Source organism: Pithys albifrons, chromosome 2 (assembly GCF_047495875.1).
Source record: "Pithys albifrons albifrons isolate INPA30051 chromosome 2, PitAlb_v1, whole genome shotgun sequence".
Lineage (NCBI taxonomy): Eukaryota > Metazoa > Chordata > Aves > Passeriformes > Thamnophilidae > Pithys > Pithys albifrons.
Window position 1 is genome coordinate 49,181,387 of NC_092459.1, and position 15,935 is coordinate 49,197,321.

The window sequence follows — 15,935 nt, forward strand, 5'->3', positions numbered from 1 at the left end:
TTTTCTCTTTTCTCGTCTTTTCTTTTCTCTTTTCTTTTCTCTTTTCTTTTCTCGTCTTTTCTTTTCTCGTCTTTTCTTTTCTCTTTTCTTTTCTCGTCTTTTCTTTTCTCGTCTTTTCTTTTCTCTTTTCTTTTCTCGTCTTTTCTTTTCTCTTTTCTTTTCTCTTTTCTTTTCTTGTCTTTTCTTTTCTCGTCTTTTCTTTTCTCTTTTCTTTTCTTGTCTTCTTTTTCCTTTTCTCTTTTCTTTTCTCTTTTCTTTTCTCTTTTCTTTTCTCTTTTCTTTTCTCTTTTTTCTTTTCTTTTCTTTTCTTTTCTTTTCTTTTCTTTTCTTTTCTTTTCTTTTCTTGTCTTCTTTTCTCTTTTCTTTTCTCTTTTCTTTTCTCGTCTTTTCTTTTCTCGTCTTTTCTTTTCTCTTTACTTTTCTCGTCTTTTCTTTTCTCTTTTCTTTTCTCTTTTCTTTTCTCATCTTTTCTTTTATCTTTTCTTTTCTTGTCTTTTCTTTTCTCTTTTCTTTTCTCTTTTCTTTTCTCGTCTTTTCTTTTCTCGTTTCTTTTCTCTTTTCTTTTCTCTTTTCTTTTCTCGTCTTTTCTCGTCTTTTCTTTTCTCTTTTCTTTTCTCTTTTCTTTTCTCGTCTTTTCTTTTCTCTTTTCTTTTCTCGTCTTTTCTTTTCTCTTTTCTTTTCTCTTTTCTTTTCTCTTTTCTTTTCTCGTCTTTTCTTTTCTCTTTTCTTTTCTCGTCTTTTCTTTTCTCGTCTTTTCTTTTCTCTTTTCTTTTCTCGTCTTTTCTTTTCTCTTTTCTTTTCTCTTTTCTTTTCTCGTCTTTTCTTTTCTCTTTTCTTTTCTCGTCTTTTCTTTTCTCGTCTTTTCTTTTCTCTTTTCTTTTCTCGTCTTTTCTTTTCTCTTTTCTTTTCTCTTTTCTTTTCTTGTCTTCTTTTTTCTTTTCTCTTTTCTTTTCTCTTTTCTTTTCTCTTTTCTTTTCTCTTTTCTTTTCTCTTTTCTTTTCTCGTCTTTTCTTTTCTCTTTTCTTTTCTCGTCTTTTCTTTTCTCGTCTTTTCTTTTCTCTTTTCTTTTCTCTTTTCTTTTCTCTTTTCTTTTCTCGTCTTTTCTTTTCTCGTCTTTTCTTTTCTCTTTTCTCTTTTCTTTTCTTTTCTTTTCTTTTCTTTTCTTTTCTTTTCTTTTCTTTTCTTTTCTTTTCTTTTCTTTTCTTTTCTATTTTCTTTTCTCTTTTCTTTCCTCGTCTTTTCTTTTCTCTTTTCTTTTCTCGTCTTTTCTTTTCTCTTTTCTTTTCTCTTTTCTTTTCTCGTCTTTTTTTTCTCTTTTCTTTTCTCTTTTCTTTTCTCTTTTCTTTTCTCTTTTCTTTTCTCGTCTTTTCCTTTCTCTTTTCTTTTCTCTTTTTTTTTCTCTTTTCTTTTCTTTTCTCTTTTCTTTTCTCTTTTCTTTTCTCTTTTCTTTTCTCTTTTCTTTTCTCTTTTCTTTTCTGTTTTCTTCTCTCGTCTTTTCTTTTCTCTTTTCTTTTCTCGTCTTTTCTCTTTTCTTTTCTCGTCTTTTCTATTCTCTTTTCTTTTCTCTTTTCTTTTCTCTTCTCTTTTCTCTTTTCTTTTCGTCTTTTCTTTTCTCTTTTCTTTTCTCGTCTTTTCTTTTCTCGTCTCTTCTTTTCTCGTCTTTTCTTTTCTCTTTTCTTTTCTCGTCTTTTCTTTTCTCTTTTCTTTTCTCTTTTCTTTTCTCGTCTTTTCTTTTCTCGTCTTTTCTTTTCTCGTCTTTTCTTTTCTCTTTTCTTTTCTCTTTTCTTTTCTTTTCTTTTCTTTTCTTTTCTTTTCTTTTCTTTTCTTTTCTTTTCTTTTCTCTTTTCTTTTCTCTTTTCTTTTCTCGTCTTTTTTTTTCTCTTTTCTTTTCTCTTTTCTTTTCTCGTCTTTTCTCTTTTCTTTTCTCGTCTTTTCTTTTCTTTTTTCTTTTCTCTTTTCTTTTTTCTTTTCTTTTCTCGTCTTTTCTTTTCTCTTTTCTTTTCTCTTTTCTTTTCTCTTTTCTTTTCTCTTTTCTTTTCTCGTCTTTTCTTTTCTCTTTTCTTTTCTCGTCTTTTCTTTTCTCTTTTCTTTTCTCTTTTCTCTTTTATTTTCTCGTCTTTTCTTTTCTCTTTTCTTTTCTCTTTTCTTTCTCTTTTCTTTTCTCGTCTTTTCTTTTCTCTTTTCTTTTCTCGTCTTTTCTTTTCTCGTCTTTTCTTTTCTCTTTTCTCTTTTCTTTTCTTTTCTTTTCTTTTCTTTTCTTTTCTTTTCTTTTCTTTTCTTTTCTTTTCTTTTCTTTTCTTTTCTTTTCTTTTCTTTTCTTTTCTCTTTTCTTTTCTCTTTTCTTTTCTCTTTTCTTTTCTCGTCTTTTCTTTTCTCTTTTCTTTTCTCTTTTCTTTTCTTTTCTCTTTTCTTTTCTCGTCTTTTCTCTTTTCTATTCTCTTTTCTTTTCTCTTTTCTTTTCTCTTTTCTTTTCTCTTTTCTTTTCGTCTTTTCTTTTCTCTTTTCTTTTCTCGTCTTTTCTTTTCTCGTCTTTTCTTTTCTCTTTTCTTTTCTCTTTTCTTTTCTTTTCTTTTCTTTTCTTTTCTTTTCTTTTCTTTTCTTTTCTTTTCTTTTCTTGTCTTCTTTTCTCTTTTTTTTCTCTTTTCTTTTCTCATCTTTTCTTTTCTCTTTTCTTTTCTCTTTTCTTTTCTCGTTATTTCTTTTCTCTTTTCTTTTCTCTTCTTGTCTTCTTTTCTCTTTTCTTTTCTCTTTTCTTTTCTCTTTTCTTTTCTCTTTTCTTTTCTCGTCTTTTCTCTTTTCTTTTCTCGTCTTTTCTTTTCTCTTTCCTTTTCTCTTTTCTTTTTTCTTTTCTTTTCTCGTCTTTTCTTTTCTCTTTTCTTTTCTCTTTTCTTTTCTCTTTTCTTTTCTCTTTTTTTTTCTCGTCTTTTCTTTTCTCTTTTCTTTTCTCGTCTTTTCTTTTCTCTTTTCTTTTCTCGTCTTTTCTTTTCTCTGTTCTTTTCTCTTTTTTCTTTTCTTTTCTCTTTTCTTTTCTCTTTTCTTTTCTCTTTTCTTTTCTTTTCTTTTCTTTTCTTTTCTCTTTTCTTTTCTCTTTTCTTTTCTTTTCTTTTCTCTTTTCTTTTCTCGTGTTTTCTCTTTTCTTTTCTCTTTTCTTGTCTTCTCTTTTCTTTTTTCTTTTCTTTTCTCTTTTCTTTTCTCTTTTCTTGTCTTCTTTTCTCTTTTCTTTTCTTTTCTTTTCTTTTCTTTTCTCTTTTCTTTTCTCTTTTCTTTTCTCTTTTCTTTTCTCTTTTCTTTTCTCGTCTTTTCTTTTCTCTTTTCTTTTCTCTTTTCTTTTCTTTACTTTTCTTTTCTTTTCTTTTCTTTTCTCTTTTCTCATCTTTTCTTTTCTCTTTTCTTTTCTCGTCTTTTCTTTTCTCTTTTCTTTTCTCTTTTCTTTTCTCTTTTCTTTTCTCTTTATTCTTTTCTTTTCTCTTTTCTTTTCTCGTCTTTTCTTTTTTCTTTTCTTTTCTCTTTTTTTTCTCTTTTCTTTTCTCGTCTTTTCTTTTCTCTTTTCTTTTCTCTTTTCTTTTCTCGTCTTTTCTTTTCTCTTTTCTTTTCTTTTCTTTTCTCTTTTCTTTTCTTTTCTCTTTTCTTTTCTTTTCTTTTCTTTTCTCTTTTCTTTTCTTTTCTTTTTTCTTTTCTTTTCTTTTCTCTTTTCTTTTCTCGTCTTTTCTTTTCTCTTTTCTTTTCTTTTCTCTTTTCTTTTCTTTTCTTTTCTTTTCTTTTCTCTTTTCTTTTCTTTTCTTTTCTTTTCCCTTTTCTTCTCTTTTCTTTTCTCTTTTCTTTTCTCTTTTCTTTTCTCTTTTCTTTTCTCTTTTCTTTTCTTTTCTTTTCTCTTTTCTTTTCTCTTTTCTTTTCTTTTCTTTTCTTTTCTTTTCTTTTCTCTTTTCTTTTCTCTTTTCTCTTTTCTTTTCTCTTTTCTTTTCTTGTCTTCTTTTCTCTTTTCTTTTCTTGTCTTCTTTCTCTTTTCTTTTCTTTTCTTTTCTTTCCTTTTCTTTTCTTTTCTTGTCTTTACTTTTCTTGTCTTTCCTTTTCTTGTCTTTCCTTTTCTTGTCTTTCCTTTTCTCTTTCCTTTTCTCTTTCCTTTTCTCTTTCCTTTTCTCTTTCCTTTTCTCTTTCCTTTTCTCTTTCCTTTTCTCTTTTCTTTTCTCTTCCCTTTTCTCTTCTCTTTTCTCTTCTCTTTTCTCTTTTCTTTTCTTGTCTTCTTTTCTCTTTTCTCTTTTCTTTTCTCTTTTCTTTTCTCTTTTCTTTTCTCTTTTCTTTTCTCTTTTCTTTTCTCGTCTTTTCTTTTCTCTTTTCTTTTCTCTTTTCTCTTTTCTTTTCTTTTCTCTTTTCTTTTCTCTTTTCTTTTCTCTTTTCTTTTCTTTTCTTTTCTTTTCTCTTTTCTTTTCTTTTCTTTTCTTTTCTTTTCTCTTTTCTTTTCTCGTGTTTTCTCTTTTCTTTTCTCTTTTCTTGTCTTCTCTTTTCTTTTCTCTTTTCTTTTCTTTTCTTTTCTCTTTTCTTTTCTCTTTTCTTTTCTTTTCTCTTTTCTTTTCTTTTCTCTTTTCTTTTCTTTTCTCTTTTCTTTTCTTTTCTTTTCTCTTTTCTTTTCTTTTCTCTTTTCTTTTCTTTTCTTTTCTTTTCTTTTTCTTTTCAACCAATGAGCCTTTTATTACATTCTCTCCCCCCTGACCAGCTGAGGAGGGGAGTGATAGAGTGAATTTGGCAGGCGTCTGGCATCCAGAGTCAATCCACCACCAATCATATCTTGTCCTCTTGCCTTCACTCATAAATAGATTTCTTAGTTTCCTTCTGCCATAATTAGATAAGTTTACCAACATGTTTATTTATTTCTAAGTAACCTCTGACCGGTCCACTCTGCCCTAAATGATACAGTGAACATTCAAATGCAAAGCACTAGTTCATGTTTTCTTCTTCTTGAGTGGAAATAACTAAAAAAGTGCATCAGAACACTTGAAACCCAATGAAAATGCACTTGTCATTCAGGCCAAAATTAAAAATGAAGTCTTTTCAGCTTGATTCACAACAAAACAAATCTGCATTACCCTAAGAAACAACAATTATTATGAGAATGATGTCAGGTCAAGGGGAAAAAATCTTAATGCTGAATGAATACATAGCACATATATTTAAACATACATAACCCCATTTACATTCAAATACAGCCTATTAAAAAATGTGGTCCAAGGCAACTGTTTACCAAATTCTAACCACAGTTTATCCTTCCTTAGGAAGCCAATGAGCCAAAGCATGAAAGAATACGTATGTGTCTTATGAATCTTACAAATTCATCAAATGGTTGCCAAAACCTTGTGAAGATCTACACAGGTTATACTTTAAGCAGATTATTTATCTGCTTCCTGATTTACAAATCAAACTTCCATAGGTTATATTTTAAGCAGACTATTTTACTGCTTCCTGATTTACAAATCAAACTTACATATAATTTTTTTTAATTGAGATGAGAATTCTGCTCAGTGAGAATAAAATATGAAACAAACCTCCACACAGAGTTGTGCCAACTGTGTCTTTTCCCATAGGCAGCACTTCCTCATCTGAATAGTAGTTTTTCACTGCTACTTGTATGGGATAACTTGAAAATGGCTGTAGGTTGCCTAGGACAGCAATAGGATCTTGAAATTCCTGTAATTAGAAATCAGATAATGAACATGCAGTCTTAGAAAAGATAATCATATGTCAACCCAATCATCTGTCAGTGAAATGCATATTAAAAAATAACACAGTAGTTCTTTTGTATTGTAATACACTTCAGTTTAAAAAAAAATGTTAAAATCATAGTTTGGGTAATAGGCCACTGCAGAAAAGAAAACAAGCCAAAGTGTAATATCACTGTTCAGTGCCTGGTACATACACAGAAAAAAAGCAAAGTTAAAAAAAAAAGGTAAGAAAAAAATTATGAACCATAAAGCACATAAAGGGAAGCTATTTGGTTGCTGTACAGTCTCAAGAGTTATTTCAACAGATTAATATCAAACACAACTACTCGTTTTACAAATAGAAACTGAAGACTCTTTTCAACAGGATTTTAGCAAAGGCATGCTGAAAAGTAGAGGAGTACTTGCACAAAGGAAAGCTAAGAAATCTACCACTTACTAAATACCAGACAGAAAGGGGAATTATTGTTGGGACATAGAAATGAAACAACCCACTGATAGAAAGTTACAGAATGGTTTATAAAATTACTACAAGTGATATCACATTCCCTGTTTATATGCAGTATCACATGCATTTCTGTTCTAAAATAGCCATACCAATGCTTTTTACTGTAGAGCAGACAAACAGTATCTTGAGTTCATGCAGTTGTTAGTCATTTGCTGGACAAAGACCAGGTATGTCGGCGTAGGCTGCACTATGCCAGGCCATAGCTGTTGAGGTGTGACAGATGGGAATCTTAATGTAAAACTGGTGTTAGTGGTAGCAAGGATAGAAGGTTTCTTAGTGTCTGGCAATAAAATCAGGCATCTTTTATCTAGGAAAGAAATTTTTTTAAAAGTTATTTGCAGCTGGATCTATCCAAACTTACATGGGATTTTACCACCATTCTTATGAGAAAGCATAACCACCAAGTATTCTTGGCACTTTTACAAACCAAATCAGAGGAAAATCCCACTTGAATGTACTTTATTTGATGACTTGCATGGTCACAAAAATAATAGTCATCAAAACAAGTCTCATTTATGTTTGATAAGATACATCTTTAATAAAGAATTTATGTTCTTTTTTAAGTAGAGAATGGAAATGTAAATTGTAGCTGCTGTGTTATCAAGGGCAATACACACTGATGAGCCCAAACTTGCTTGTCACAGGAAAGACAGATATGCAGAATAGAGTACCTTTCTCTATAAATTAAATATGTTATATCCTTTTCCTTCCAAACAGCTTTCCACTTGTAAAGTAACAATAAGGAAGAAGAGACAAATTTTAGAATTAGAAAAGGAGTCTGCAGGGAGAAACTACACTCTGAAAATTAACAAAAAGTAACAAAAGAAAATTCCTCATCACTTGATGTACTTTTAAAAACAAAATAAAGATAAATTAAATGGACTTCCCACAAAGAAGGATAATATTAAGGCATATGGATAGGGAAGAAGGTACAAGGACCAATGCTTGCCCCTAGGGCAGAACAACTAACCTCACAGTCAAGATCTTTTTTTCCCTAAATGAGAAACCTTGACATTCCTACCAAAGTCAGGTTCATGCAAAGAATGGAAAGTGACTAAAAAATCTGTTCAACAGAAATAAATGTAAAGTAAATCTATGTCAATTTTATAGTTACCTAGAGTAGTAAAACTCCCATGGGAAAAGTCCCACATGGAGTAAAGAATTGAGTAATTTTCAGTATCAAAGTTTCTGTCAGGCAGTTCCATAGAAATGTGTTTACCCTGACAAGAAAATCCTTCACTACATATTCAGTTCCCTTCCTTCTAACCCTGAAGAGAAATCATTCTCTCAGAGAATCTGTGACAGGACAATAATTTTCACTGAGTACTTCTGATTTGTCAACTGACATTACATCTCTGGATGGCAATTAAATAGGTTAGAATGAAAGGAAACTAGCAGTATTCCTTGCTCACATCACTAAAGCAATAAAGAGCATGTCAGTCAACCCAGATGGTCTTACAAACATCACTTTTCCACATGGACACCATTTGCTTTCAGTACTGGGAACAAACTTTTTCTTATTTTAGTATGTTCACTTACTTTTATTTTAAACTTTTGTGAATACTTCTCTTTATTGCCCTTCTTCCCAAATGCCAAGGTTGCATTTTCCTCCAAATATATTTGCATCAGTTAGTGCAAATAACAAGAGCTCTGCAGGAATGTCCAGGTAGAAATAATCCATTGGGACTGAAATTAGGTTCTTCCCTTTCTAAACAAGCTAAGCCTGGGGATCTTGTGGAAATCCCTATCCCCTGGGGATAGGGAATGGCACATTCTGTATCAGGGTCAAATCAGGCTCATGCACCGATGCCAAATCCACACAGGTCTCATGGGAACAAACATGCCCAAACTGCTGGTAAGAATAGCCTGGGCATTGGTCAGAGCAGCTGTAGGCAGGAGTAACTCTCCTGGCTACCCAAAAGAATGTGAAATTGTTTTATTCCAAAGAAATCCATCTTGTTAAAATATTCCTCTGTGTATTTGTCAGGGTTTTATACAAAACTGAAGTTAAAGAATTATTTTGAATATATTCATCATGGTAGTAGCTGTTCTAACCCTCTGCATTTCCAAAGATAATGCCTATAGGTAGCATGAATCCTAATTTTTTTTTGAAACTAAATTTTTATTTCTTTCATTATCATTCTACAATTACTGGTTTAAAACATTAGGAGTTCTAAGTGAAGCCTGGGTCTACTATAATAAAACCTGTAATTGTCTCTTGGATACTTCTTTATAAATAATTTTAATAAAGAGGGTTCTTATCTCTTTGTCTTTGGAAGGGCAGATACCTTTTTATTTCAGTTTTATATACTTGTGAACAAAACCTGTGTCACAACAGGGATCATTATCAGACTCTTACTACTGATGCAGGAAGGGATTTTGATTTTCGATTTTCACATTTTATAGATTTTAGGAATACAGTAGCTGTAGCAAAGGCAAATTTAGTGTGTTAATATTTCTAACAGTTTAAGTTCAATGTTTGTCTATTGTAACCCCTATCCCATATCAATAGCTCAAATTCTTTTAGCTGTTTAGACTCTTTTCAAGGCAGAAGGCTGAGGAATATCAAAAGGCTTCCCACAGGAGACATAAACATGGGGCACAGTGACCCAGAAGTCAGAACATTGGAAGAACTCCAGAAGTCCGAGGAAGAGGAAAGTGATGAAGAAGGGGTCCTACGAACCCCTGAATCAGATCCTAAGGGGGTGGGACTGAGATGGGACAAGGGTTAACTGGGAGATGTGTAAAACAATGATTGGATAAACTGTATTATAAAAGCCATGGAAATTAGAGTTTGCTCACGTGTGCGTCGATGTATTCCTGGATGAGCATAGCTCATTAAAGCCACTACCTACTTATCTCCTACAATATTGGCTTGGAGTTTTTTTCATAGACTTTTCAGGCAACACTACAACACTCTGTGGAACACATTTGCTCTTTTTCTATGCTTTAATGTACAGCACCTTTTCTAAATCTCCAGGTTTGGCATAGCTTTGAAAATAGGGATGGTTTGGCATCAAGAAGCATGGGCAATATACATCATTGTGACCTATATGATCCAACACAAGGCCAATCTTTACATTCATCCTTTTAAAAATGTTCAAATTGTTTCCCTCTAGGGGGTACCTGAGTCCAACTTAAATACATGCTCTGAAAGAAATTGGTTACATTTGCAAACAACCCAAATCCCCTCTACCTGGATACAATTGTGCCGCTGAGCTGTAAGCTAAGATTTTCAGCACATGATTTTCTCTCTTGTGAAGAAAGTGTCTTGTTCTTTCGTTATTTGCTAGCCAAATTTCCGTGTATTCCTTTGTTTCCATGCTCCAGTATATAAATTTCTTATCTGCAGTCAAGCTGTTGATTTTCTTACCTGTAGGAAAACATTGCATAGTTAAGTTTTAGAATCGCAGAATCACAGAATCACAGAATGCACTGAGTGGGAAAGGACTCACAAGGATCACTGAGTCCAACCCTGAGCAAACAATGTAGGTGTTTGTATTTGCAGTGAGTAAATATGGGTGAGTATCTTGGCCATACCATATCTTCAAAGACCTTCCCCTGAAAAGAGATTTCTGATATTTTCCAGTAGGTGTCATGAAGCTGAAACATTGCTATTTCAGTTTACAAGTGTAGATTTGAAGGGGTTTTATTATCCATAAGAAATGCAATTCTATTACCAAACACAAGAAATAAAACATGAAAGTGAGTGTTGTCTATAGAAACTTTCATCTGTTTTCCAAGATAAAAACCATCATGATCTGCAATCTCCCAGGAACAATTAAGACAGCTCCTCTGCTAATAGAACAACTTTACCAGCTCTCCTCCAGAACTGAGCTGAAAACCAATCAGCCAAGATTAAATGTTATTAATACAATAACTGAAATATAGGTAAGTTGTCATTCAAGACCTGACCTCCCTGAAATACCCTCCCTACATATTGAAGTCTGCAATGACATTTTCAGACATAACTTAATATGTAATTGTATTTTTTCACTGAGATAAACTGTAATAGATGTAGCTAATATGAAACCCTAGAAAATAATGTGTTTATACTCTAAATGAAGTCTATTGACAAGTAGCATTTGTGCTGTAGCATCTCCTTTAATTTACATTTTACTAGAATACATACTTGAATCAGTAAATATCCTCACACTGCTCATTCTCCCAGTTTGTATCAACAGAGTACACAACCAGAACCACAGAACACAAACATTTTGTCCATATTGACTATAGATGAATGAGTTCTATAAATAATGTGCTCCATGAATGCTATTTTCACAAAGGAATATTGTTTGATGTAAGAGACAGCAAAAATCACAAACTACCTAGAAACAGAGCACTCAGACATTGAAAACCTGGTATTTTTGTAATTCTCCAGCAGTGGCAACCATCCACATCTGAGATCCATATTTCATCTCTTCCCCTGATAAAAAGAAGCTGAGAATTCTTGGAGTCAGACACATCTATACTCATAGGTCTTCCTAGCTCTGCTTCTGCCACATTACAGGTGCAGTAGTTCCTCATCTGTTCTTCTGCTGATACGTATCCCAAAATGTGGTGCACGGTGTTATTCAGAATATCATAGTAGAACATTCGGCTGCCATAAGTAAGCTCTTCCATCCAGTATAAGCGGCTATCAAATAAAATGCATTTCTTACAGTACAAAAACTTGAATCTGAGAAATCTGCCCCAAATGCAGCCTTGTGAGTAATTAGTCAAAAATCTTCCAAGCAATTAAAGCAAGGTAACTATAACACTGTATTTGCAAAGTGATTGCAAGTGCTTAAAGGCTATTTTTGTATGGAAGGTCACAATAACTGACTATTTTGGATAAAATAGTTACTGTAAAAAATTGTTATCTGATGTTGACTTTCATTTGCAGTACTTAAACAGAAAAAACTATCAGTATTTAAGTATGATTTGAAACCTTTACTTAAACACAGGCATCTTTTGAAATTTGGTATCACCAAGCTCAACTAGTAGCATAAAAGTAGAACTACATCCCAAAATTTCTGAGATTTACATAGTGCCAAAGACCTATGTACTATAAAAAGTCCTTTCTGGTCCTTAACAGTTGAAGATTTAATGAAAATCATGTTTAAAATATGCTTTTAAAAAGTTATTAGTAATATATGCCTTATCTTAAGAAAGGATATGACAACAGAGATGATACAGTTGAATTACTTTTGCCTAACTGCATGTTCAAAGCTTTTAGAGATTTTTTTCTTGAGTTCAAGATCAATAACAAATATTTGAGTTTCATTCCATGGTGTTTTCAAGGCAAGAAAGAGGTGTCTTGCAATCCAGTCAACTGTTATGGCTGTGACATTGTGAAGGCAGGCATCTTTGAAAAGCTTAAGAAAAAAATGAAAACGTTACTAAAACTGCTTGAGAGCAGAATTATCCAACATGATGCTAGAATACTATGAAATTGGATCTGTTTCTGAAAAAATATGTCTGCTTGGGAAGTAGAAGTCAAAATATAAAGAGGTGCCATGAATTGAAGATTGCAATGTTTTTATACAATTTTTATACAATTCAAAACTACTGTTTCACAAATATAAATTGTTGCTTCCATATCGCTTCCGTATTCTTGAAATTAGAATTAAATGAAATTCAGTTAAATTTGATAAAAAAATAAATTTCTTGTATTTAATAGTGTGAATTTCAAATTAAATATCTGATGGAATATCTAATCAATAGAGCACACATCAATAAAGCCACTTATAATTAATAGGACAACTTTACCAGTGGTATACTCCAGTCATTTTGACTTTTTCAAAAACATAGTTGGCCACAAAATAATGACAATTAAGGCCATACACTTTTCTAGATTCTCTCAAGTAAGGGAATGAAAATAGGACTACCTGAAACTTTGAAGCATTCTGTATAATCAGAATAAAAAGAGAATCTTCTATGATATAGTATGCTTTGTCATCATTAGCAGTATAACAGATGTCCTTACCATTTGTCTTTGTTGAAAGTTCCCACATGGTATAATTACTGTCTATGTCCATAAAAAACAACTTGTTGGCAGTAATAGTTACGAGAGTTGGTGCAGGGAAAAGATCTAGAAGGAAAAGGGCACAGAAAGAAATTTACAAGAAACATTCTAGGTAATCATAGTAATTCATAAAGGAAAGCAAGTAACAGATATAAATAAATGATGGCCCTGCACTCAGTAAGTAAATGAAATAATGAGATGCCGTCTTGTCATCACAATCATATTCCTAAGATATTTTCAATGGCATTGTGGATGCTTACCTAACAAATTTAAGCACGGTCAGACAGATTTGCTCATTTAATTAACTTTAACAGCTGAACTACAAATAGCCTATGATCTGTAATAGATCTCTAACTCCCCTAGTTACCATTCACAGTCTAATTAGAAATATTTTATGATCTCTAGCAGAATGTAGATTACAGATCAGAACCTGCATGCCATACTAACCTGGAGTTACCTAGAAAAGTTAATTTAGCATAGGCTTGGAAATCCTGAAATTTAGACTAATGATAAGTGATGTGTTTATCATTTCATGTCAGAGTCTGTAACTGTTTTCTCTGTGGTGTCTGCTGTGAGGTGAAACAAATGTCACATAAAGTGTTGGAAGCTATTTATCAGATTGGCAAAGTCTTGTGCTGCCGATTTTACCAACTATTGCACACAAACCATGAGATGGCAACTAAATCATCCCTACCTGATAAATTCCTCTCTGCTATTTCAGACAAACGTCCTGGACCTACAGAGGTGAAGGCTTGTACCTGTGGGATGGGAGATTGATACTTATGTTAAGTCAGAGAAGAAATGATTGTGTTTGAGAGGCTGTAGAGTCATAGCTAATGTCAAACCCAGTAGATTCCCTGTCTGCTCAGCTAGAAACATGTGTGTGTGCTTCTGTTTGACATAAGGCTGTGCTGGTCAGTTCAAAGGCTACATTCAGGTTTGGACTGTGGCTATGAAGAGAATTTTATGCAGTGCACCAGAGAGTGATGATCCATGCTGCATCTAACAATTAGAACTCAAAGAACTCCAGACAGTCTTGTCTCCATCCCCAGCCTTGAGCAATTCCTACTGCTGGCTGACATTTCTACCAATACGGTGTTCTCCCCATCAATACCTGATCTATTACACGGTCTCATGCTTTTAACTCGTCTTTCACGCACACATTTTGTGTGTTCCAAAACTTTTTTTCAGAATGAGAATATGACTTCTCAACAAGTTTTAAAATGGAATTCTGTTTTTATGGAAGCCATGTGAGTCCTTGCATTCATTTCTCCAGCAGTGAAACTTCTCTCAGTCTGTGACTGTTTAAATGGCCTGTAAACCTCCACCACATCAGGTTTAACTTGCAGTTTTTAGCAGTGGCTTTGGGAGCTCTCTAGAAATGTTTCTTTTGGGCTTCAACAAATCGGTATAATACTTCAGCATTTAGTGAACTATATGATACGCAGAAATCTTAAGCCAGGGATCCATAGGTGAGTCAGTGAATCAGCAGTTCTACATGCAGAAACCACAACTCTTGCCCCAAACCCAACATCTCCCAGGCAAACACATCAGACAGCACTGATAGCATCTACCATCTAGCATGAGATAAACTTAGTCATTTTTCATACCTGAAACCTTACTGTGAGGCTGGGAAGCACATCCTTGACAGAAAAACGCATCAGGGTGGGTTTAACACTGCTTGACTTCCATGCCGTGAAAGTGTCAGCAGTGCCACTCTGATTCAATAATTTTTGATAGTGAACCCTGAATTGTGTTAATACTCCATTGTCCCTTTCAGGCCAGTCCCACCTGAACTCCACAAGGACTTTCTCATCACTTTCATGTAGGTTATTTTGTAACACATATATTCTCGGGTTTGTAGGAGCTGAAGGAACTGTATAAAAAGACAAAAACAAAACAAAACCCCAAACAAAAACAAATAACCAAAACCCCAAATAAAATGTAACCCCACATAAAAAAATACTCTATTAAAGCAGAAAATTTGCTTCCTAATTAACTGTCAGTTTTGGGACAGAGCTTGAGATGTAGACTACAGAAGATTGTCTAAAACTTCATGACAGTTCCTTTGTTCTTTTCATTGGTGTGTAGGTATCTGATTTTAACTTCCCTAGCAAAAAAAAGAGCTGTATAAATAGAAAAAAATGCACTCTTGCACTGAGATTAGAACACATCTATTTACCCAAGTCCTGTAGGTAACTATGGAGCTGCAAGCATTTTCACAAGACAAAGCATACTCTCTCTCCTCTCCTATCCACTTCAAAATCTACTGCATCTCATAAACTTTCTCAGTGCTCCCGTCACTCAATACTATATTTCAGCTAACTGAACTTTGACTTGCATAAGAGCAAAAATAAAAACTGAATCAAAAGTAAAAAATGCATAACATTTACTAAAAATCTAATAAGTAGTTAAGATATTGCATGCCACCTTTGATATTGATTGTACTAGATCTCAGTTTCTCTTTCTTGTTCATGCTCTTAACCACATGGTGGGTATGTTGTCATGAGTTTTCTATTCTGAATTCTATTACTGCAATTGTGTGCATTTATGAGTGTAATAGATAATTGCCAAAGATACTCAGAAACGTGTCCTCGCAACTCCACCTGGGTCCTCACAAAGCTGACTGGGTCTGAAAGCTGCTCATCCTTCTCCAGGGCTTCACTTGCTGACATAAACCTGGTCCCAATACCCACTACAAATGAGGAATGGGATTTAAAATTTTAGCACCTCCTTCAGGGGCTTGAAGAGATACAGATGTCATGGGTGCCTTGCCCCAGTATGTGTATGGAATGACAGTAAAATCAAAGAGTGCAAATGGTTCCAGCCAATCAACTCGGTAGGATGGCACTGTCAGGTTATGCGGATGGAGGCACTGTTCACTCTCCAGAGTCTGTGAATGAAACAAAACACAACAAAATAAAGCAAGATTTTTACCCAACTCAAAAAGGCCTTCAGTTTTCCAAAATTTCCTCACCAAGCTGGTCAACTAAATCAAAACAGAGCCTCTCTTCCTGTGAATGATCAATGTTTCACCATTTCCTGTGGCACTGTAGTGATGTACAGCGACGTGCTAGCAATCTGCCCTTTGAATTTAAAGAAAAACTTGCCAAATGCACTAAATTTAACTGTGGGTGAAGGCTAGATTTCACTTTCAGGCAAAGGCTGTCCCACTGTCAGCTCAGAGGACACTTCTGTCTCAATTACTGTGAAAGCCTTTCTCACACATCTTTGAGCACTGTGAACTCCTTGCCTGGCTCTTCACACTCCAGCTGCTAGCCCAGAGCTACTGCTAAGTCCGTGTTCCTCCTGTGATGGCTTCAGTGATGGAGAAACTGGACAACTTGCATTCTATTTACAATGTAGTTTGGTTCTTTACCAATTTGTAGATGTTGGAGAAGAAATAAACCGTATTTCTGTTAAAAATAGATATATCAGCAAGTAGATGCAGTAATACATGTAGGTAACAGGGAGGGATGGCATGAATAACCTCACTTGTAGAGCTTTTGATCCCACGCAGTAAAAGACATCTCCCCATTCCACCTCTGTGGAGGGACTCCAAGTGATGTGAAAACTTGAAAAATTTCCTTTAATCCTGAAGGAAGACTCTGGCACTGCATTTGGAATCACTTTTGGTGTAAAAGAAAAATTTCCTGACCATAAACAAAACAAGAAATAATAATAATCTAAAGAATGTGAGGGATAGGTA

At 33.6% G+C, this 15,935-nt stretch overlaps 1 protein-coding gene across 1 annotated transcript in view; it reads right to left on the reverse strand.

Moving 5' to 3' along the window:
* The window catches only part of ROS1 (ROS proto-oncogene 1, receptor tyrosine kinase), a 126,825-nt gene that overhangs the window by 84,039 nt on the left and 26,851 nt on the right, over nt 1-15,935 (reverse strand). Inside the window, 11 exon segments of the mRNA XM_071547884.1 lie at nt 5,538-5,679; nt 6,309-6,526; nt 9,416-9,592; nt 10,569-10,857; nt 11,366-11,446; nt 11,448-11,576; nt 12,090-12,292; nt 12,921-12,984; nt 13,837-14,102; nt 14,957-15,119; nt 15,722-15,879. Of these exon segments, the coding sequence (XP_071403985.1) occupies nt 5,538-5,679; nt 6,309-6,526; nt 9,416-9,592; nt 10,569-10,857; nt 11,366-11,446; nt 11,448-11,576; nt 12,090-12,292; nt 12,921-12,984; nt 13,837-14,102; nt 14,957-15,119; nt 15,722-15,879 (1,890 nt within the window).